Source organism: Phalaenopsis equestris, unplaced genomic scaffold, assembly GCF_001263595.1.
Source record: "Phalaenopsis equestris unplaced genomic scaffold, ASM126359v1 Scaffold000084, whole genome shotgun sequence".
NCBI lineage: Eukaryota > Viridiplantae > Streptophyta > Magnoliopsida > Asparagales > Orchidaceae > Phalaenopsis > Phalaenopsis equestris.
Window position 1 is genome coordinate 640,852 of NW_018164526.1, and position 25,130 is coordinate 665,981.

The 25,130-nt window shown below is 39.1% G+C and overlaps 1 protein-coding gene across 1 annotated transcript in view; it reads right to left on the reverse strand.

Moving 5' to 3' along the window:
• Positions 1–25,130, reverse strand: part of LOC110019839 (lipid droplet-associated hydrolase) — a 63,590-nt gene that overhangs the window by 22,085 nt on the left and 16,375 nt on the right. The window contains exons 7-10 of the mRNA XM_020717690.1: positions 13,861–13,908; positions 13,428–13,487; positions 13,261–13,343; positions 4,280–4,427 (exon numbers count right to left, since the gene is read on the reverse strand). Coding sequence (XP_020573349.1) covers positions 4,280–4,427; positions 13,261–13,343; positions 13,428–13,487; positions 13,861–13,908 — 339 coding nt within the window. The remainder of the gene's footprint in view (positions 1–4,279; positions 4,428–13,260; positions 13,344–13,427; positions 13,488–13,860; positions 13,909–25,130) is intronic.

The following is a 25,130-nucleotide window of genomic DNA, read 5'->3' on the forward strand; positions in this document are numbered from 1 at the left end:
AAAAAAAAAAAAAAATAAAAAATAAAAGAAAGGATAAGGCCGGCCAACTTCCGAAACTAGCAAAGCCAAAGCGGGGGAAAAACAAGTGAATCGGAAAAAAAAAGGTTTAAATTCTTTCAATGTTGTAATTAAATCGACCCTCAAGATGAGTGTTTAAATCTACTCCAAGACAATGTTTTGAGCGGCCCAAAATAACAACTTTTAAAGTTTCCAAATCAACACTTTTAAAAGCCTCAAACACCACATTTAAAATGCTCCAAACAACAATTTTAAAATTCCCAAATAGCTCTCATATAGGCCCAAAACACTAATTTTAAATGTTACAAAATTAGCTAGAAAAACTAGCCCAAAACAGTGACAAAGTCTCCCTTTAAAAAAATACATTTAAAGCTCCGAAAATTGCAGCAAAACCCGTTTGAACCAGTCCCCAAAATAACCCCTAAACATCACTTGTATAGCTTCCTAACCCAAACAACAATTTGAAAGATCAAACAACACTTTTATGGTCTGCTACAAACTCAAACAGCAATTATGTAACTCTTAAAAAAGTACTTTTAAGCCTTTCAAAATAGTGACAACCTCTCCAACTAGGTATAGTTCATTTTTACAATTCCAAACGACAACCTATAGTTTTCAACGACTCCAAAGAGTCATTTTTGCAATTCTGAATAGCAACCTATAACTCAAAATGATTCAATATAAAGGTTTAAATCATATGATTGTTTCAATGATGTCAGTGCTTGGTTTCAACACAAGAGCAAAAGCTATAACTCATCCAAATGTAGATCTATGAACAAGAACTTTCAACTTTTCACATTGACATGAATGGTAAAACAGTGGATAGTTTTCAAAGCAAGAAGGTTGCATTAAATTGTGAAGTGTTAGTAAGCAATCATTGTAATGTTTATACCATTAGCAGCGACTAAAATGATAGATTTTAGAATAACATAATTACAGAAAAATGTGAATTCTTCTAAAGTGCTCTAGAAATGATAATCAACAGTTAAAATCAAGTAACGATGAACATATAACAGAGAAAATTTTAATGTCATTCAGAAGTACGCTCCTTAGATGCACAAGATTTTCTGTGGTGTATAATTCAAATATATCATGCCTTGAAACCAGTCTGGTGACGTCAAATAGGATTGGAAGGGAATAACATAAATCTTATCTTGAAGTCATTATTATGATTAAGCTCATCAAATTTCAACTCAAAAATTCTCAAATAAAAAAAAATCGCAGTCGAAAGGAGCAAATAACTGGAGGCTCGAACAAGTTATCCTGCTCAAAATCCTACTCCCAAAGCCTCAACAAAATTTAATATATTATTTCCAACAAACAGATTTACCTCAATAAATGTTTTGTGATAGGATCGGAACAAAAGGAGCAGAGGCGAGCGGGAGATGGGAGCTCGGTTCGCAGAGGAGAGCCAGCAAGCGGAGAAGGAGTGGGATCGAGGGAGCGCGACCTTCGATTCAGGGAGGAGCAACGTCAAGCTGCTGTTTGGCGTGATTAGAAGAGCGGAGCGAAGGTTTCGGCGTAGCAAAGGATCGAGCAGAGAAAGCTCGGGAGAGGGAGATCGAGCGAGATCCTCGTCTTCGGCGCAGAGAAGGAGAGGCGAGCGAAGCTTCGGTACAGGAGTATGCGAACTTCGGTTCGTAGAGGAGTGCGGGGGTTCTGTTCGCAGAGAGCAGGCGAGCTTCTATCGGGCGAGGAAGAGGTGAGCGAGGACTTCGATCGAGCGCGGGAGACCAGCAAGAGCTTCGATCAGGGAGGCAGAGGCCAGCGTCGATGCAGAGAGGCGAAACAAGGACCGACTTCGATGTAGAGAGGCGAGACAAGGCGGGCTCCTTGCCGAAGAGGAGGGAGTCGGGACTGAGAGACGAGGGTCTCGGTCTGTGAAGGAGGGGTACCGGATCGAGAGCGTGAGAAGGAACAGAGTCGTATCTCCTCCGAGGAAGAAGCCGACGTTCCTTTTTGAATAGGAGCGGGCCGAATTAATCGAAGGAGCCGTTACATTGACAGGGAAGGTTGAGTCTGGGCCCGTGTCCCGTTAAAAAAAATGTGCATCGATTTTCGTGTCATATGTATGCTCGCGTAACCCCGGCAATATGAGTGTCTTTTCTAGCTAAAGTTGACGTTCTGGACGCGTCAGCGCGGTCCGTTTCGTCATCCGGGGTCGTCCGGACGAGTTCGCCGACGGGCGAGTCGATTCAAGTCAATGCGTGTGTGATGCAGTGATTGCGTGAATTGCAGTGTTCGCGAGTAATCGAGTCACAAAGGGTTCACCTATGGTCATCTGATCTTATGGGAACTCATTTTCGGGCCCTCTACATGTTGGTCTTTAGCCCTTGCAACTAGAAGTTGAGTGCTTGGAACCACTCATGCGAGTTCTTAACAAAAATGAGTCAAGAAGTGGCTTGAAGTTCTACGGGAGGTAGGCTCCATTGCTAGTCCGCTAGGATGGTCAATAAGAACTCCTAAAGCTAGATCCTAGGTTCTAAGAGTAGGAGACTAAGACCTCACTAAAAATGAGGTCAACATCAACTTGTAAAACACTGCCTGATACACCTCTAACAAAAGTCAAACACACCAAAGGCAAGCCTTATTTAAAAAATAATAAATAAATAAAGGCATGTATGTCATCGGTTATGTGACATAGTAATGATAGGAATGACATATACATAATGTACCAGCATCCTAAGTTTTAAAATTTATTACTACATTATTTGAATTGTATGCATTTCACGTTTGTTTAATTTATTCAACTGCTATGCCACATTTTTAGAATTTTAAAATATATTAATATATTTAATGGCATATCCAATATGTATCAATGTCCTATATTTTTTAATAGCAGATGCGTCCATGTGTGTGCTGTTTTTACGTCTTTGGATTTGTATCGGTGCATCATAGCAAGAGAGGGATTGGACTGGGGTTGGGTTTATGGGTTAGGAAACGAGAGGAAGGAGGAATCTAGGTTTTAAAACTAATTCTTTTCCAGCACCATGCTAGAGAAAAAAATTGCTCGAGTATTACTCAATAGATGACCCCTATATTGTATATAGAGGAATCAATATAAGTGCGAAGGTACAATGAAATAAGCATAATCTACTAACCATGATTAGAAAAATTTTCTGAAATGATATTTAAGTGAATAACAATGCTTTATGGATGTGAGTGTAAGGAGAAATATATATAGAACCAAGTTAAATGCAAAACAAATGGAAATGATAAGATGAATGGGTAGAGAAAAATAAGGAATGATTGCTTAATAAATGATCAACCTAAAGATTGAGGGAAAGACGCAAATGATAAAAATTGAGGGGAAGTGAGCCAGTTCAGCAAGGGATGCAAGGGCCGCCCAGCCCAAGTGGCTAGGTTAGGGTTGTCGTCTGAGGGGAGGGGGTCTCATCCCCTCCTAGTTATATATTACTATATACATGTTATTTTCTTTATGTTAGGGTTCCGTTTTTGCTTCAGGCTTTTCTGTCGTCGACGTTTTTTCCCTTGTTAGAGATGTATCCTAGAATAGGTGATGCTCTGACTGTATACTCCTCTAAGGTGGTGATTACCTGCGCTCCTCTCCTTCACCTACCCCTCCCTGTTTCTACTGCCAGCCCCCAATCCTTCCTCCATGTCTACTGCCTCAACCCCATCCCAACCTTCCTACTGCTGCCACAACCTCCCCACCAACCAACATATCTGATGTCCAGCCACCGCCCACCACTTCTGTCCTCATCCTAGGGTATCGTTTGTGTTTGTCATTTTATTCTTGTTTTAAGAGCCTTTTTTGTAATTCCACTGTATTTCTACAATAATATTTTCAGTCGGGTGAGATTTGGGCTAACTTCGGTATCAAGGTGGTTGAAAATAGACTTCGGTGATTTAAGCACGTGTAAATCAAGATAATAAAATAAAATCTATGAAAGATAAATAAATTATCCAATAAGAATTAGCAAAAAGGAGTATACAAAAGTAACATGGATAAATTCCAGTATATTTTGTGCAAAATAAATTTAACACCACGAGTAGCACTCAACAAAAAATGACCATGAATTCATAAATCCATCCAAACATAGTTGGAATAAATCTAATGATGATAATGATTCCTATTGTTATGTTCCATTAATCTACTCAAAAATGATATTTCAATTTCATATAACAGGACATAAAAACATTGAGTCTTACGACAGAGTTCATTTATTCGAGCATGCAAATCACAAACTTTTCCTTGGCAATAAAATTTATGTCTAAAGATTAAGTAAGGAAAACCAACCTTCATAAGGCAATTGCATGCAGCATCAACTGCTGTTGTAGACCATGATGGGCCAAAAAGTTTAATTACAATAGCTCTTGAAATTCGTGTAGGAAATGAACCCAACAAGGCCACAATATGGCTGATAGTTGCACTTAAAAGGGAGGACCTTAAATCAAACGCGTAAAAAGAAATTAATAGAGATGAATATATGCAATTCTAAAATCCCAGAACAGAGCAAAAAATTAATTTTTTCCCCGTTGCACATTATTAAAGGAATTTAGCATAGAAGAGCAGATAGAATCAATAAAGCATACTAGAGCAGAGAAAAAATAGCAAATTTTCATTTTTGATCAAATTACTCAGAGCAAGTCTCATCAGAACTGTAATGAGCACCAAATGTAGCTCAAAACTAAAATTAATAGAGATGAAAATAAACAAGTCTGAAATCCAAAATTGCGAAAATTTTACAAAAAGTTGCTGTTTTGGACAGTAATAATAATAGGGAGAAATTTTGATGTTATATCTTTGCGTGGGATGATTGTTTACTTACAAAAAAAAAAAAATCGCTTTTTGCTAAAAATATACAGCAAATAAAACGCCGGTGGCTGAGATATCCCAACCTCAAGCACTATGAAAAACACACGAGTATCAAACAAAACTAAGGACGACGTCTCATCATTAGCCTTACCACAATTATTAGGGGTCAAATCTACAAATCCTTTTATCCAGTAGTTCGCATTGAATGTTGTTAAGGGGCTGAGACATCCATCATTGTACATGTTAAAACAACCTAAGTTTATATTTCACCATTTTATCTTGAAGAGAAACCTACAGTTGTCCTCTAATGTAATTCTTCCTCAATCCAGATGCTCAACCTAGCTATCAGCGATATTTTAACTGCTCAACACCAAGATCCAAAAGATATACATTTAAATCTATTGTCATATAATACTCACGATGCACTTCTTTATTAATCACTTAACTTCTAATAATGAAAGTTATATCATCTATTCCCTCGATCTTTTGAAACAATAGTATCGATTAACTTTTTTATTTGAAAATAATTTTTAAATTTAATTTAATAAAAGAGGTATATAGTTTGGATTTTGAAAATAGTATGTTTTAATTTTCGAAAAATGAGACCAAATGGATCTAATTAGTCTAATAGTTTGCATAATTGCATCTGATAGAGCGAATACTACACTTTCCCGAAAGATAAGTGTATACCTCGGCGATTGACTCAATCCTGCAAACTAAAAGATTTGTGACATCCGTCTGACCTGCGAACTTTTTATGTGTGACCGATAAGTTCATGTCGGCCGTTATTTTTGAAAGAAATGATGATTTTTGTAAAATATGAAAATAGTTTTGATGTAAATATGATTTTTGAAAGTAACATTTTAGTTTTAAAAATTGATGAGACCAAACGAGTCTCACATATTAAATAGTTTGGACGGTTGAATGTGATACCACAAGTAATACACTATCCCGAAGTATAAGCATATCACTTAACAGTAGGCTTAAACACCTAAACTAAGAAGTTTGCGACATCCGTTTGGTCTACAAAACATTTTATGTATGACCGACAAGTTCATTTATCTAATATAAGAATTAGATAGGGGTTTATTTTACCAAGATTCCAAGTTCCCTATAGGGCAAGCCCCTATAGTTAATTACATCTTAAATGACCGATGTCACTTAAGAAGACTCTCGATTAAGATAAGTGGTTTTGCTTTCAAGATTTCAAGGTTTAGGTTTCCAAGATTGGACACGGGAAAATCAAATGGGAGTGGCTCAAATAGGAACAATTATTTTAGGGAATCCAAAGAAGCGAAGAGTAGGGATATCACAGATCCAGTGATAACCCCGGTGACCTCTAAACTATCCTATTGTTTGGCTTTATGTTTTTGAAGTGATGTTATTCAATGTTTAATCTTGCAATTTACTTTAGAATTTAAGACTTACATTCGCACGATATCTGATCGTGCAAATAGCCTAAAAAGATAGGAGGATTTATACCGTACCGGACGGTAACCTCGAAATCCTAAGTGTTAGGACTTATAATTGCACAACAGGGCTGTGAAAAAGTCCTAAAGATAAGATGAGAGTTTACGCTGCGCTAGGCAAACCACCTCAAAATCCTATGGTTTGTTATTTAAACTAAAGAAAGTGATTAGTGATATGAATTTGTTTTGACGTTGCTCTTCTAAGTGTCCTCGTCGTGTTGCCCACTGTGTTCGCTCCAAGCTCCTCGTTGTAGCACCTTCGAGTTTGATACTAATTTTAAAGAGTACATGTAATCATTAGGTTTTCTTATACTAAGGTATAGTGTGTAACAGAACAATAAATCACGCAGTATAACAAGAAAAGAACAGTAGAATATACGGCATAAAAGAGAAAGAACAGTACAATATGCTATGAAGTAAAACGCTGTAATGTAAATCAAACTTGTATATCTGAGAGGATTGCCGCTCATTTAAGCGAGCTAGTATATACTGTATAAACAAAAGAAACATTGTCTGGAAAACTCGAGAAAATCGACAAATGGCCCACGACAGAAAACTCAGGAAAAAAAAAATCGACAAATGACTCACGACGGAAAACTCGAAAAAAATCAACAAATGACAATTCCAAGAAAATTATCAAAATCTCGTGAAGATCCTGGAAAAAGTAGCACGAGTGCTTTGCCCAAAATATCTAATAAAACATACGAAAAATCCGAAAAGAGGGGACCGCAAGCACTCAGGTCGGGGCTAGCTCAAATATAATATGTTTGTACTCGATGGACGTCGAAGACTACTATCAATCACCCGGATGTATATAGTCTGCCACTCAACTAGAAGGATGTCCTACTAAACCTAACTTAGGAGGGTACTCCTTAGCCCGGTATCGGTAATCAACAAGTGGACAACCAAATTTTAACTCAATTTTAGGACAACCAAGTTATGACACTTTTAAAATTTATATTTTAGCATGCACATGGATTTCATGCATACAAAAAGTAAGTTGTATTAATTTTGTAGTAAAAAAAATATTGTATCTGTTCTTATCAATTTGTTTTATCAATTTTGAAAAAGGAATAGTTATCCACGAGTCGATCTTAAAAAAATTATGATTGTCCACGAGTCGATTACGCCGTCGGGCGTACGACCGCCAACAACCTGCCAACAACCTAAGAAGGTACGGGTCCCCTATTCTTGTGTCAGTGAATGATATGTTCATCTTACGGTTCATTAGGTCCCAAGAATTCCTAGGATTGGATCCTGATATCGTAGGATGGAATATCATTCCGCTCTACCATCGACGTGCCTTTGTCATCATCGCCCTAAGCCTCAAAACAAAACCAACCTACTTGCGACCTTACTTGATGACTTCATATATAGCAAAAGACTATATATGAGCACTTATGTATTAGACATAAGCACCAAAAATCACATAAGCACCAAAAATCAAACCAAGAAGTAAAAAAAGAGCAAAAATGGAGATGAGAAAGAGAACTGATCCACCCAAAAGATCGAAAAGACGAAGGGTGAATCAACCCTCAAAACTTGTAACGAAAAGATCTGAAAAAGAGGGCCCAAGGTCCTTGAATCAATCTAAAAAAAATATCATTTTCTCAAATTTTATAAATGGATCAACCCAAGAAGGGTATCTCTTCCAAATCTTGCTTCGAACAAGTCAAAACGGGCTCGAATTAATGTGATAATTGTATAAACAACTCCACCACTGCCTACATATTCACACATCTAAGCCTAAATTCGAATGTGGCATTTATGTTATCCAAATTTTAATGTCAAGCCTCCAAACTCTTCCCAAACGACAATTTTATGAGTTTTCAAATCCTTTCATGAATCCAATTTATATCAACTTTATCATATCAACTTTATGCTTTCCCAAAACAAAATTTTAAGAGCCTTTCAAATTTCACAAATCGAATAAAGGAATGTAATCCACCAACGACCACGTTCAAAATTCCCAAAATATTGAAAAACAATAAAGCCATCTAATTCCAACTCCAACCAAAAGCTTTACATGTTATATAAGCACAAAATCATTCAAACAAAACCATATAAGTGCGAAGCAACAAAGAGGGGCAGCCACCAACTCAACTTATAACATAGAGAAATCACAAGGTGAGGCTCACGGCCAAGGCAACAAGAAAAAAACCACAAGGGCAGCTACCACAAGGTAAGGCTCACGGCCAAGGCAGCAAGAAGAAGACCACCACCAACTATTGCTCACAGGTAAGGACAGCAAAAGGACAGCACAACCCCCAAAACAAGCTCACGGACAGGGACAGCAAAGGCATTAGCCAACATCACCGCTTTTTTTTTTAAATTATTTGGAATAGATCTCCGCATATATTCGAATAGGGGAAGCCAATGGGAACTAAAATTGAGCCCAACAAAAGGGCATAAGCATAGCCACATCTTAACCAAAACGAGCCTAACAAAGGGGGCAAATATAAAACAATATTCCAAGTAAAACCCAACCCCAAAAAAGAACCGAACCAAGCCAAATTCCAGGAGAAACCAGCCCGAACTTCTTAGGCAAAAAAAAAAAAACCCAACATAAGAGTTAAATCGAACCCAACAAAAAAATCATTCAAAGCCAAATAGAGCAGAATTCCAGTATTACCAAACCCATCAAATGGGTTAAAATAGAAAGAGAACATTCAATGAAAAATTCAGCTCAGTAAAGGAGCTAAATCGAGCTCAGCAAAGGGAGCATATCAAGCAAAATCTTATGCAAAACCGAACCCAAATCTTAGGCCAAACCAAGCCCAGCAAAGGGGCAAAAATCAGTACATAACTTTCAGCTAAAATTCAACCCAGAAGGAGCCAAAATCAAGCCCACCAAAGGGGCAAAAACAATACATAACTTTCAACTAAAATCCAACCCAGAAGGAGCAAAACCAAGCCCACCAAATGAGGAAAATAGAATATAATTTCAGCTGAACCGAGCATAGCTTCAGGCTAAACAGAACCCAGCAAAAGGGGCCAAAAAACAGAGAAACATCACAGGTAAACCGAGCCCACCAAATGGGGAAAACAAAAAGATAACAATTTCAGCCATCAATGGCAGAGGAGACGCGGGAGCTAGGGCTTCGATCGAGCCGCGTGATTGAGTGGGGAAAGAGGTTAGCGTGGTTTAGGTGAAATAAGGTTTAAGATTAAAATTAATATTATAAGTAATAATATGAATATAAAAGTATTTATTATATTAAAAAAATAAAAATTTGATTTGTATATTCTTTATTCGTGCATCACAGCATAACAAAATGGATGTCCTTTTTAAGTAATTCTGACGTTCTAAACACGTTGGCGTGGTTTGTTTCGACGTCGGAGGTCGTTTTGACGAATTCATCGATTTGCGTGTAATTTTCTCGTGTGCGGAATTATGACAATATGAGTGTCTTTCTTGACTAAAATTGATGTCCCAGACGCGTTGGCGCAAAACATTTGGTCATCGGAGGTTGTCCGGAGAAGTTCGCGTTTTCACCCATCTTTTAAGCTCAATTCTAATCCGATATTGTGCAACTTAGTGAATTTTGTGCATTTTGTGTGTGCGTGTGTGTGATCATAAAGTCCTGAAGAGGTTTTCCTAGGGCTTGAGATCCTATTGAGAACTTCTCCTTGAGTCTCCACATGATAGTTCTTAACCACTTGACCAAACGACGATGATTTTGAGATCATCAATGCGAGACATCACAAGAGAAATAGGAAGTGACTAGAATTTTTAAGGGGATGGATTTCAATGCTAGTTTTCTAAGATAGTCAATAGGAACCCCTAGAGTTAGATCCTAGGATCCGAAGGAAAAAAGTAATGACCTCAAAATGAGTTTCCGCGGGATGAGGAAGGTGATGGCTTCGAGGGGAGTGAAGAAGTGAGGAGACGGAGGGCTTCGGTGCAGAGAGGACGAGCCGAACGCGAGGCAGAGGGCTTCGGCTAGGGCTGCGATAGAGAGAGGAAGAGGGAGTTGGGTTTCTTCAGCGCAAAGAAGAGAGGGAATCGAGCGGGGATCTTCGGTGCAAATGAGGGGAGGCGAGTGGGGTTTTCGGCGCAGGGAGGAGGCAAGCAGCTGAGCAGCTTTGGCGCAGGGAGGAGGCGAGTAGTTGAGCGGCTTCAGCGCAAGGAGGAGGCGAGCAGTTGAGCGGGTTCTTCGGCGCAAGGAGGAGAGAGAGTGAGAGCGAGGGCGTCGAGCGGGTGCTTTCTCGTGCGCTAGAGGGAAGCAAACGAGACTTCGGATCGCAGAGGAGAGCAGGCGAGTGCGATCGAGCTGAGGAAGAAAGGGGGAGAGAGATCAAAAGGCGTGATCAAAAATGAAGGAGGTGACGAGCCGAGTGGGATTTGTATCCCATGAATTCCAAAAGTTTGTTACGCTTGCATTGGACAAGGAATTGATTATCTTCCATGCGTGGAGGACGTTTATATGGAAAAACATAAGTCCTAATTATATTTAATTAAGGCGGGATTAAATGACTCGTTTCAAATTTGAAAGTTTGAAATTTGAAATTGTTCAGCTTGTGTTTAGCTTGAGTTCCATCCGAATCGAACCCAAATTGCACCTGAGATGAGCCTAAACCCGCACCCCCTAATTAAAAAAAATGTGCATCAATTTTTGGGCGCGGAGCCGAGCGAGAGAGTTTCAGCGGGATGAGGAAGGCGATGGCTTCGGGGTGAGTGAAGAAGTGAGGAGGCGGAGGGCTTCAGTGCAGAGGGGACGAGCCGAACGTGAGGCGGAGGGCTTCGGCTAGAGCTGAAGAGGGAGTTGGGTTTCTTCGACGCATAGAAGAGAGGGAATCGAGCGGGGATCTTCGGTGCATATGAGGGGGGGCGAGTGGGGTCTTCGGCGCAGGGAGGAGGCGAGCAGTTGAGCGGGTTCTTCGGCGCGGGGAGGAGGAGAGCTAGTGCGAGCGAGGGCGTCGAGCGGGTGCTTTGTCGTGCGCAAGAGGGAAGCAGACGAGGCTTTGGTTCGCAGAGGAGAGCAGGCGAGTAGGATCGAGCTGAGGAAGAAAGGGGGAGCGAGATCAAAAGGCACGACCGAAAATGAAGGAGGTGACGAGCCGAGTGAGATTTGTATCCCACGAATTCCAAAGGTTTGTTACGCTTGCATTGGACGGGGAATTGATTATCTTCCATGCGTGGAGGATGTTTAATTGGAAAAACATAACTCCTAATTATATTTAATTAAGGCGGGATTAAATGACTCGTTTCAAATTTGAAAGTTTGAAATTTGAAATTGTTCAGCTTGTGTTCAGCTCGAGTTCAGCCCGAATCAAACCCAAATTGCTCCTGGGATGAGCTTCAACCCACAACCCCTAATTAAAAAAAATGTGCATCAATTTTCATGTCATTTGCGTGTGTGCGGAACCATAGCAATATGAGTGTCATTTTTAGCTGTAGTTGATGTCCCAAACGAGCCTGTGCGGTCCGTTTCATCATCCGGGGTTGTTCGGACGAGTTCGCTGACAATCGACCCGATTCAAGTCAACATAGTGCATGGTTCAATCGGTGCAGAAATTATGGTGCCGCAAGTGCTTGAGTCACTAAGGGTTTCCTTAGGAGTTGCTCCTATTCATGTATGAACTCAACTCAAGTTTCATATGTTGGTTCTAATCAACTCAGCGAAATACCTAGAATTCGGGAGTGCCCGTGCAGGACTCGAATGAGTAAAGAAGTGGCTTGAATTTTCTAAGTGGGGTGGGTCCACATTCTAAATATTTCACTACTCTCATTTATTTCACGAGATTTCGTATTGACTATAACTATTATTTGCCAAAAAAAGCATAACGTTTCGTCGTCCATGGTTGTTCGGACGAGTTCGCATACGATCGACCGGATTCAAGTCAACATCGTGCGTGATTTTGTCGGTGCAGAAATTATGGTGCCCGCGAGTGCTTGAGTCACTAAGGGTTTCCTTAGGGGCTGCTCCTATTCATGCAGGAACTCAAATCAAGTTTCATATGTTGGTTTTAATCAACTCAGCGAAATGTTAAGGATTTGGGACCGCCCATGCAAGACTTGAATGAGTAAAGAAGTTGCTTGAATTTTTAAAGCGGGGTGGGTCCACATTCTAAATATTTACTTCACTGCCCTCATTTGTTTCACGAGATTTCGTATTGATTATGACTATTATTTGCCAAAAAAAGCATAACATTTTGACTATCAATTCTTAGCATCTTCAAAACCAATAAAAGAAAATATAAACTTAATGTCAAACGTTAAAGTAATCCTAGAAATTTAATGCAAGTCAATGATACATCATAAATATCTTTTGTAACATCAACATACCCCTGGCAAAAAAAAATTTTTCTTGATAACCCAAAACCAAAATGAGAAGGTACTCAATTATAATACTTCTCAAGATAAATACAAATGAAATGAAAGACCTTTTTTTACTCCATGTAATTTTAAATTAATTTTCAAGCGTAAAAAGCACGTCTATACTGAAATTTTCTGATATAAAACCAAATTCATTTTCCAAGCCTGATATAATTATTTAAACTTTTGCCCCCAGTGCTCTCATCTTAAATTCATTGCATGGTTTAGCATGTTCATTCATCTACAATCACAACAATTTTAAAATATCCATTGTTTTAAATATTGGTATTAAACATTATTCTTTAATCATTATTTATGTTTTTAGTCTTTAAAATTATACTAAAAAGATTTCTTATAAGAATTAGTACATTATTTTTTAAAAATCAATAAAAAGAAGAATTATAATCACTTGCAAATATGTTTATTAAAAAAATTTCATGAAATCGCATGAATAAAAGTTAAAGGAGAGAGAAAAAATCAGATTATAACATAGAATATATTTAAAATTTCAGAAGTACTGGCTGAAAACTCCACACACCTACATGGCCATTTTTTAATCAAATTTTCTGCCAAAAAATGAAAGACTCGTTACTCACATCACCAGTGAATGATATATCTCAATTGGTAGCAGATTAAAGAACGAAAACCGAGTAATCATGATAGCATATCAATACCTTGAAAGCATCCCAATCATGCGCTGCCTCAATGAACTCGTGTTTAAAGTCAAAAATGGGTACAGTAAAATAGAAAATATCTCCTAAAAATAAACAAGAAAAAAACTATTTATTTTCAAAAAAAAGAACAAATGCATAGAATGTCCAACATTAAGAGAAATCATCACCTGCTCTGGGAATCTCTTCAGAATTTCAATACATATATACGAGCCAATAGAATGTCCAACCTTCAAAACAAAGCATAAATAAATAAATATATAAATGAAAACAAGAAACTTATAAGAAAAAAAAAACAAATTTAAATAAAAACCATTAAAACAAAGCAAAAGATACAGATCATCTGAAAGAACTATGACAGACGAACCATATGCACATTTAGCATGAACTAAAGGTGAAATAGAATCCATAAAGCCAACGCCAAATAACCGGGATAAAAATAATGATAACCATTATAAACAACGTGATTGGAAGATCCAAATAGCAGAGATTCAAATAATAGTTGATTGCAACTAAAATGTTAATGGAAAATATAAAGCATTCGAAATGAGAAAAAAAAAAACATGGAAGAATTCAAACTAGAGATCGTGGCGGTCAACATACCAATATGATTGGAAGATGTTTATTCTGAAGTTCTTTAATGAAACCCACCTGCAGATAGAAAACTGTGTAGACATCAAATATCCATATCCAGAAATTAAAACTAAAAGTTTTTCAACAAAACAATGGATTGTTAAACCAAGGGCATTCACATGCATAGCACACAACTCTTATATCTCACATCTAAACTTTCATATTTACACATATAGCACTGAAATCTTTAATATCATATCAAATATAGCACTATTACCACCTTTTAAAGGTGAAATACACCTTTTCACGGAGAGGTTTAAAACACAAAAGTGCTATGGAAATATAAAAATTTAGTTGTGTGATGTAAATGCATAAGAATGAGTGCTACGTGCATTAATTTCCCTTTATTATATAAATCAACATGCAAATTGAGCTAAAAGGACAACCATAGCACTAAACTAGATTGTCTAACAAAGGTAACAAAAAAAAAGAATATTTAACTGTCAAGATTATTAAGTTTGATAGTATTACAATAAGAACGTTGGGTGGAGCTACAAAAAAAGGTTAATGAACTTCCGGTTGGCAGCAGAATAAGAATTATGCTCACAGATCATAAAACTATTCATTTAAAAATTAGTCAGAGCACTGATTTAATGTCAGGGTTGCATATCTAATTGAGAAAAAGCTAGAACGATAAATGTTTTTTATTCTTAAGCAAGGAATGGATCGACATGATAATGTGCTGCATCAGATGCATTATGAACCTTGTTTCTTGATTGAGAGCTTTGATGCCCAATATGGTGCAGAACCTGATTGGAAATTAGCTACAGCCAGATGCATTCTCGGTCCATAAGAAATTGAACCAAATTGAGAGATGTCCTTGTCACACCAAAGCCTTGAGCCACCTTAAAAATGTGTACCTCCCTTATCCACTTTTTTAATATATCTTCGAGAATACAAAATAGATTATGTAACATGTTGCTCTAATGGTGTGTCCTTCATTTCAGGCTCCTTCCAGAACTGATACCAGAGTTAACCCAAATCACAACAGAAAAACAAATAATATTACTAAAAGCAAATAAATGACTACAATCAGCACACTTGAAAGGGAAAATACAACACACATGACACGCAAACTTGTGTTAGGGCGGCTCCCGGGTGATGGTGGTGATAGTTAGAGGATTGGATGAGGCGGCGGCAAGGTAGGGAAGGGAAGAAGATGGACACCTATTCAAAGGCCGATATCTCTTCCTCCTACTAACAATGTAGTTGACACTATCTTTAGAAAAACAACTGATACCGGAGTTTAACCCAAACCATGACGCACGTCACAATTTTACTAATGACTTAAACGAGGTTACAATGAATACCTAAAATAAGAAAAACAACACACAAAACAAAAGCGTAAAATAAAGAATTACAAATAAAGACTTGACAAAAAGAGAGACAACAAGCTAACGATGAGGAAGTACGGAGAGGTGGTACTAGATTGGAGGTTGTGGTGAAGGTCGGAGAGAAGTTGGACGGTTGTGGAAGAGTAGGACATCAAGTCAGCGATCGTCAAGACGTCGAACCGCAGCTGAAAGGAGCACATGGGACTGCGGTAGGGAGGATCTGGAACGGGCATCGAATAGTACAGCCTACAAGGAAGCTGCAAGAAGGCGACGTGATGGTCGCGGCCTGCAAAGGAGCTACAGAGAAGAGCTAGAAGGATTAGTTGTAGGTGCGGCTTGCAAAGGAGCTGTAGAAAAGAAGGTTGCAGGTGGTTGAAAGGTTGTGGCAGCATACTGTAAGAGGAGGGGCGGTGGCCTGCTGGTGGCTGAAGGATTGTGGAAGCCTGCAGGCGTAGGGCTAGGAAGCAGGTGGACAACAATGAGAAGGGTGGAATGATAGATAAATATCTTAGTGGGGTCGAGCTAAAGCCGGAGCACCACCTGGACCAGTGGAGACGATCACAAACTCGGACGAGGGACGGCCGAAGCACTTCCTCAATGTCGTATACAGCCATTGAAGGATAAACTGTAGGATAAAATCTGAATTCATATATAAGCACATCACCTCCTATTTATAAAGAGATTTGACATATTTTAGGAAGGATTTCAGATTTTGGAAAGACTTTCAAAATAAGAAAAGAGAATAAAAAGGATTACATACTTTTTGAAGGTCTTTAAAACAATTAAAGGGAATAAAAAGAGATTTCAGATTTTAGGAAAGACTTTTAAAATAAGCAAGGAAAAAGAGATTTTAGATTTTATGAAAGGGAAATAAGGAAGGAGAATAAAATTAGAATTTCAAGTTTTAGGAAAGAATTTAAAATAGAAAAGTGCCTAGGAAGGAAAGGTGAGGGGGAGAGAAAGGAAAGGTGAGGAAGGAAATGGGAGGAAGAAAAGGAAAGGGGGAGAAAAGAGGAAAAGGAAAGAAAAAGGGGAAGAGGGAAAGGAAGAAGGGGAAGGAGGGGGTGGCAGCCCTCCCCTCATTTGAGGACCAGTCGGTCCTCTCCTGAGCCCCGCGCCAACAACATTGCTCTACATATTGATAAAAGATAATCTTAATAATATGGATACAAACTTCCAAAGAAAATCTAGCAAATATTGAAAAGCATCATTTCAGAGATCAACTTGTTAATACAATCACAAATGGAGAAGCAAACATGGCAATATAAATTAATTTGAAATTCTGATTTATAATAACAAAGCCATTCGAGAAGGAGATTGAGGGGAAAATTTATCTCAGCCCCAGCCTCCTGCTACGCTTGACAAGACCAGGTTCCTCCAACATCATATGTCAAAGATGGTACTGACCACTAGTTGTTTGACTAGGATTTACAAAGTAAAAAGCCCCTACATATTAAGCTCTCCAAGTCAAACTCACCTTTGCCAAATTACAGTAGTTACTTTCTACCTGTTGGCATACTCTCTGAATTTCTCTAAGAATCTAAGATGAGTTTAAAATAAAATTTTGATGCATCTCTTAATCATGCTCCGCAATCTTATAGTGATCAAGATAAAAATCGTTTCATGAAGCGGATTACAAATTAACTTTAACAAATGCCTTGACTCAAGCATCTTCTGCATATAGACAGGATGCGGAACTCCCTAGACCGACTCTCGCACTGGACTGATGGGACCAGTTCAGAAGCACAGTTTACGTGAGATTACCGTCTCCTTGTGAGAGAGGGACCGCTTCTAATTACCCTAGTGGTATTTATGTGCTTTTTCCATGTTTAAGCTTCTGTTAATATCGCAGTATTGTTCGAGACAGCCGCCGGCGTCTTAGTTTCCCGTTTAGGACTGTATCTAGAGACTCGAGTGGTGTTTTGGTTATATCTCACTCCCAAGGTGATGATTTATCCTTTCTCAACTCTTTCGCATCCCTCCCGCTTCGTTGCCACTCATTCATCCTCGCTGTAGGCCACCCCAACAGCAGCCCTTTTGCTGTTCTTTCCACAGTTCCTCGCTGTCCCGCAACCCTCTTCTCTACCGCAGCTACAACTGTCCTCTCCCTTGCTGTTTCAGGCAACCCACAGCCTTTCCAGCCGCTCCTAATAGTTCCCACACCTTCCTAGGTCGCCATTCCTGGCTGCAGCCACCTGGAACAGCACTTATTTGCTGTCCACCTGCAGTTTCTGCCTTCCACCCATCCTTTTCCCTCACCTCCGGCCCTCCCGACTGCTCCTCCCACTTCTCTCTTGCTGGGGTCAACCTGTCCAGCCTTACCCGCCGCTTTCCCCACCCTCGGTGGCTATTTTCCCCGCTTTTCCGGCCTTCTAATAGAGCTGCTGCTGCCCAGAACCACCTCTATTCACTGTATTACTTTTTGTCCATCCCCCCACCTCCATGCTGCCGACCAGGACAGCAAGGAACAATTCTTTCGTTACCACCTCTGCCCACTTGCTCTACACGCCCACCTTGCCGCCACCTTTCTGGACCCTCAACAGCCCACCAATACCACCTTCGATTCACCATAGTCACCTGTTCTGTGTCATGTGTATTGTTATTTCCTATTTCAGTTGTTTGGTTGTAAATTCTTATTTGATTTCAGTAATAATATTTATTTTCCTCTTATTGTTTGGTTAAACTCGGGTATCATTTGGTATCAAAGCTAACCTAATCCTATCCTAGGGTTGCCAAAATTCACCTGTACCTAACACAAAAATCCTTCCATTTGCTGATTTTTCAAACCGGCTATCCAAAAATCTTCTTGCTCGCCCTCTTCCAACTGCTCAAACCCAAACCCCAACCATACCACGAAAGCGACAATTGTCAAAGAATTGTTCGGGAGGAAATGATGCAATGTCGTTTAACAGAAATCCGTAAAGAGATATCTAGGAACCTTCTATAGACGATATGTGGTAGGAAATCCTCCAACTGCGAGAGAGGTTGTAATCTTCAAGAGAAGGCAATCTGGAAAGGTCACTGGTAGCCACAACGGTGACTATCAAATCGAAAAAATGCAGTAAATCCCTTCGGTCAGGCAGATTCTAGAGATAAAGAACCCTTACCCGAAGAGTTGGCCTGCAATATCATAGGAACCTAGATCTTAAAATAAAAGTGGAGTTGCCATATTTGACGGCCACTTGGATCCAGACGAGGTCAACGAGTGACTCTAGACTGTAGAATGTGTCTTTGTGGATCTTGAAGCAAAGAAGAATTTGTCACATTTTGACTGCCACTTGAATCTAGACAAGGCCATCGAGTGGCTCCAAACCGTGAAATGTGTCTTTGAGTGTTAGGACAACCACGGAGCATAATTATAAGACTAACTGAGGGCAAGCTAAAGAAGAGTGAATCTCTATGGTGGGCGAACTTAAAGATTATTTGACAGTGAGAAGGGAAGAATAAAATTACCATATGGTCCAAGGTGAAAAGAAAGAAACGGCATAAATACCTTCCTCCACATTACCGACATAATATTTTCATAAAACTCAACAATCTATGCTAGAGAGACTTCTGCGAAGGAATACACAGTTGAATTTGACTAACTCATGCTAAAATATGTGTTGGTGGAGCTAGAGGAGCACACGGTAATGTGGTATCTAGGAGGACTGAGGCCATCTATCAGGACTGTGGTGCAGCTGCAGTTATGTTGGTCTCTACTCGATGTCCAGACACTAGCTTTGAAGCTAGAGAAACAGCAATATCACCATATGATTGTCACATCTTATATACAAACTTCAACTCCAGGATCAAGCGGCAAGAGTACGCTCAGCGGAACATCCAAGCCGATTCCACCTAAGGAGAAAATAGTTCAAACTAGAGAATAGGAGGAGCCAACCAGCAACTCTCAAATTTGTCCCACCCAAAAAGTGTGTCAAGTGCCACGTTTTGGGGCACAATGCATCAGATTGTCAAAACAAAAGTAAGGTTTATTTCACCGAGCAAATAGTAGTAGAAAAAATATGCACTGACACAGGAAAGGATGAAGATATCAGAGATGAGTCTTAACTTCAAGACGACGATGAAGAGATGCTAGCAATTTAAGATGAACCCGCGAGAGAGACTCTAGCTAGAATTGTCGAGGTTGTTCCAAACGATAGGGAGTCCAAAAAATCGATACCTGAAAAAGGGACAACCCATATTGACGAAATTGTCAAACATCCTGATCAACAGTTCACCTATTGGGTGGTTGCCACTGAAAGTGGTCTAACATGTCAAAATGAGAAGCTTGTGAGTTACTTCAGGAGGGTTATATAGAATTATTTGGATAATAAATTCAGTTCAGCAGTGTACCCACTGACAGATGGCCAAACAGGCGGGATGAACACAAGGTTGAAAATTATCTTAGAAGTTTGGAGGGGAAATAAATTCTACAATGGGATCTTGGTCCTATCAGAGAAGTATTAGTGAGAGTTGCTCAGCCTGTCATAAATTTCATTCCAAAGTTGAATCTTTTTTACATACTTGTTTATCATATACACTCAGTCGAGTACGAGGAGTGGAAGAGACAAACCTACAATCAGTTGAGTACGAGTGTGGAAGAGACAAATTATAGACTTAATGGCTTATGGTGTAACTTTATGAAATCTACGTTGATACGCAGCATGATTCACCTTCAAATTAATTATTTTTTATGTACATTTTATGCTCAATTTTTTATGATATTATGTTTTAATAAATGGTATTTTTTATGTTTTTTGCTGCAGATGCAAAAAAAAAAGAGTTTAGGAGCAAAAAAACAAAAATACATCAAAAATGAAGAAAATTGGGTAAACTAAAAGAAAAATATCAAACTAGTTGAACTTGCGCCTAGGCGCCAGATGCAAAGATTGGCAAGCGCCTAGGCGCGACGGTTTGGTGCATAGGCGTCACGGTTGTTTTCTAGAAGATTTATTGATGAGACCAAATTTTGAAGAGATGTCTGAAGCAATCCTTGGTCATTTTCGAAGCTCTATAAATATGGATTAATTCCAAGAGGCTAAGGGGGTCAGAACTAAAAAGTCTCATAGTATGTGAGTGTGTTAAGTGTGTGAGAAGCTTTCTTTGTGAGTCTTTGTTATTTCTAGAGTTTGTGAGTCTTATAAGTGTTGTTGGAGTCAGAGAAGTTCGAGAACTTCAAAGGAGGTGTTGTTGGAGTCAGTAAGTGTTGTTGGAGTCAGAGAAGTTCGAGAACTTCAAAGGAGTGCTTGGGAGAACATTCCAAATAAATATTTGTATCTTTGTCTTTAAGTTTTGTATTTTGGATTGGATTTTTATAAATATATTTTGTTTTGTTATCCCCATGCTTTGTGAGTAGTTTTATTTCTTTCTCCTTGCAATATGAAGTAGTTAAGTAAGTGATTTTGATTTTGTTTAGAACTTCTTTTATTCTTAAAAATTGTGATAATATTTTTACCGGTCATTCATTTACTTTACAAATTGGTCACTTGTATTGACCCGAAATGGCTAAGATTTCTTCACTTGCAAGTATCACATTCTACCTTGGAAAGAGCAGTCACGATCGTCCGAAGGAGGTGCAAATAGATAGGGAGATAAGATTTGAGGGCTTAGAATTGATGTTTCTAGAGTAACATGCTAGATTTTTTTATCAATTTGATCTAGATATTGGAACTAATGGTCATTAGTAATTCCTATAGTGAGTGCACAGTGGGTAATCTAGGAGAGAGAGACAAAAACCTACCCAACACTACTATACATGTCGACACCAACTTTGGATTAGTCAATGTTATTTACACAATTCGAAAGAAGTAAAGAACATGTATGCTTCTATTTGTCACAATACCACATTTAAGTTTCTAAACAATTTTGAAATCTTATACTGATTATGAATTATTGGCAAGGGAAAGTTTTTTTATATATTGTCTAAGTCATTACTTTTACTTTTACTTACATATTGTAGAATTTAATAAACTTAATTTTCATCTTTAGACAGTTACTGCAATCTCAAGTAAAATTTTCTTAAAGTCAAAATTTATGTATTTCATTTCATTGTTTTCTTGTTTACGTCCTCCCAGAGGAATTGATATTGGAGTTTTTAAAAAAAATTATATATTACTTGAAACGATACGTATACTTGCGTAGTACCTCTACTGAGAAACTATTTTTAAAATTTTTATCATATTACATTTGTTCTCACTAGCCGCTAAATATAATTTGGGTCAAGTTTTTTGGTATATTAAGGAACATAAATATCTGTGTGATTGCGGGTTGGGTCACAACACCAACTTTATTGTATCAAAAGATGATGGATACCTATTCTATCATTGCATACTTTAGAAAGATAATGATTACAAGGTTGACTTGTCGAAAGCTTGCAATACTTCAACCAACTTCAACGTGTTCGACCAAACATCATACAACGAGACAAACTTCTACGGATGAGGTCAAAACTCCCGCAATCCTAGGATACTGATGCAGGCATTTTCTTAGTATGGATGGGACGCAGAGCTCCCTCAAATAACTCCAGCGTTGGATCGATAGCAAAAACTTCTACGGATGAGGTCAAAACTCCCGCAATCCTAGGATACTGCTGCAGGCATTTTCTTAGTATGGATGGGACGCAGAGCTCCCTAAATAACTCCCGTATTGGATCGGAACGTGATATCTCTCTATTTGGATAGCTAGGACCGATTAAGAAGAAAATTTCAACCTTGCTTATGTGGGATTACCACCTCCTTGTAAGTGAGGGTCTGCTCCTAAATACCCTAGTGTTATTTATGTGTTTTTTTCGTGTTTAGGTTTAAGTCATTATCGTGGTGTTGTTCGAGACAGTCGTCGGCATCTCTGTTTCTCATTTAGGGTTGTATCCAAGGGTCAAGTGATGCTTTAGTAGTATCTCGCTCCCAAGTTGGTGATTTAAGCTTCCTCAACTCCTCTGCATCCCTCCCGCTTCGTTGCCACACATTCCTCGTTGCAGGCCGCCCTGACATCAACCCTTTTGTTGTTCTCCCAGTAATTCCTCTTTGTCCGCCATCCTCTTCGTTGCCGCAGCTGCGTTTATCCTCTCCCTTGTTGTTTCAGGCAGCCCACCGCCTTCCCAGCCGCTCCTAACTGTTCTCATGCCTTCCTACATTGTCGTTGTCGGCTGCAACCACCCGAAATAGCACCTATTTGCTGTCCACCTACAATCTCTACCTTCCAACCACCCTTTTCCCTCACCACAAGCCCTCCCGACCACTCCTCTCTTGTCGGTATCTACCTGTCCAGCCTTCTCCTCCACTTCCCCTGCTCCTTGAGGCTGTTTTCCCCACTGTTCCAGCCTTCTTGTGTGGTTGTTGCCGCCCAGAACAACCTCTATTCACTGTTGTACTTGTTGTCCAGCACCCGACCTCCTTGTTGCTGCCCAGGACAGCAAGGACCTCTTGTTCCGTTACAACCTCGGCCCACTTGCTCCATCTCCCCCACCTTGCTGCCACCTTTCTAGACCCCCAACAACTACCACCGCTACCGTTGATTTACCCTAGTCGCATGTTATGTGTCATATGTGTTGTTATTTCCTATTTCAGTTGTTCGGTTGTCAGTTCTTATTTGATTTCAGTAATAATATTTATTTTATGTGCTGTTGTTTGGTTAAACTTCGATATCGGCCCTTCTTAATTAGTTTCTTTTAATTCTCAGCTTTTTTTAACCTTCCTCTGAAATACTAGATGACTTGTTGCCGTGAGTTTGGGTCTTTCTTTTAATAGCCATTGCAAGCATGCTTACTTGACCAAGGGAATAATAGAAGTTTGATCGAAGTATTGTAAGGCAGCCCAGTGACTAGTTCAAAACAAAGAGATGTCATGTCAATTATCAGGGCACGGCTCTTTTAACTCTTTAGTGTATTCTTGTATTATTTTATCTTTGACATTTCTGAGATTCGCACTATCCTATTGTTTTTTCTCGTACCCTATGGGTAGAAGTATTGATAGAGCAATTTCTTCATTTGCACCTAGAGTGACATTCTGACAACCATGCATAAGAAAAAGTGTCCCACCATGTCAAAAGCTCAAAGCATTCTTGGTGAGTTCGAGAATGGAAAGAGACCTTCTCGTGAGAAGATCACATAGACGTAAAACAGGTATCAAGTTGATCTGCCCATTCGTCAAACTTCTTATCATCAATAGAACCATCTTAGGTAAGAATATTGAATTTAGTTTCTGCCTAGAATGTTTGGTGTTGATTTCTGAAAGAAAGCAACAACAATGCCTTCTTTGGTGATCCAACCTCTGGTTATCAATTATTTATCCTTCACTAAGATATGATTCCTTATAATTTCCAACATCAAAATTATTTGTTATAGGAGCATAACTGGACTAGCCAATTAATGTGTTAGGCTGACATTAATACATCAACTCTTCTTCTTCTTCTTTTGAGAGATTTAGGGAAAAAGAGTAGCTATCCAATCTTTTTAAAACCATTTTTTCTTATCACTTTGGTTATAAAGCCGCTCACGAGACATCAAAAGAAAGAGGTCCACCTAACAATTTGAGCAACAAATTAGGGGGCTTGAAAAAATCAATATAAATCAAGATATCTGATTGAAGACAAAATAGCTATTGTTTACCAAAATAAGTAATCAAGAAATTCCAATGGAAAAAAAACTCTCTTCGCTGGTTTCCGCTCTCTTGATCTCATAGAAGCTCATATTTATTACAAAATAAATAATCAAGAAATTACAGTTTACCTTCTTACATGATAAAGTTCTTTATCTTTATCGCATAATTCCAGATCTCACCTCCTCGATAGGTGCTTGATACAAAATCCACATTCCATTCTTTTTTTTTTATCTCATCTTCTCTAGCAATGGATGAATCTATGGTCACTAAATCCCAATCTTCCCTACTCACAATACCGAGCACCGGTTTTCCCCCTTCTCTCAAACTCCTAATGTCTCACCTCAAACACCTCACTCAACATCAGCTCACTACCGAGAACTACCCTATTTGGTGAGCTCATATCTTCTTTGCAAATGGATTTGCTGGATTTCTTGATGGCAGCTAACCTATCCACCTCAATACACTGTAAATGCCAACTCTAACTCAGAGAACCTACAATTTCAGATGTGAAACCTCAATGATCAAAACGTTATAGCCTCGCTTTACTCCACTATTACTCCTTTTGTTCTCCCTTATATCCTACACTTGCAATCCACAATTTCCATAAGGAGCACACTCGGACGCAGATTACGACCGACCAACAGGTTTCAGGTGATCCAGTTGAGGAACAAATTACACCACATCTCAATGAAGGAGAACATTATGCAACAATAGCTCTCAACAATTTGCAGCTCGGTGGATCAAATACAAGCTATTGAATCTACAATCAATGAAGAGTACATAATTCTATACATACTTAATGGACTTCCCCCATCCCATGGTGCCTTCAAAATCTCCATCTGAACTATGTCGCAACCTATTGCACTTGAAGATCTCTACTCGTTACTATGTAGTGAAGACATCAATCAACAAAATGAGAACGCCAAGAATGCTGCATCCACAGTATCCCAGATGGCACTCACTACCTCTCGCAGCCGCACAAGGAATACCTACAGGGGCAGAGGCAGGAATCAACATGGAGGCTCTTCCAATGAATCTTGGGGAGGTAGGCAGACTAATCGCTCACCTATTGTCTGCCAATCTGCAAAATACAAGACACTCGACATCTATGTGTTCGCACTAGACCAACTTAGATTATACTCCTACGGTTCCCTCACAAACCCTTACGGCTGCTTCCAAGGAATGGATCTTAAACTCCGAGACAACAACACGTTTCACCTCTGATATCAACCAGCACCAACCAGCCATTCCTTACTCCGGCATTCCAAGGAATGGATCTTGGACTCCGAGGCAACAACACATTTCACCTCTGATATCAACCAGCACC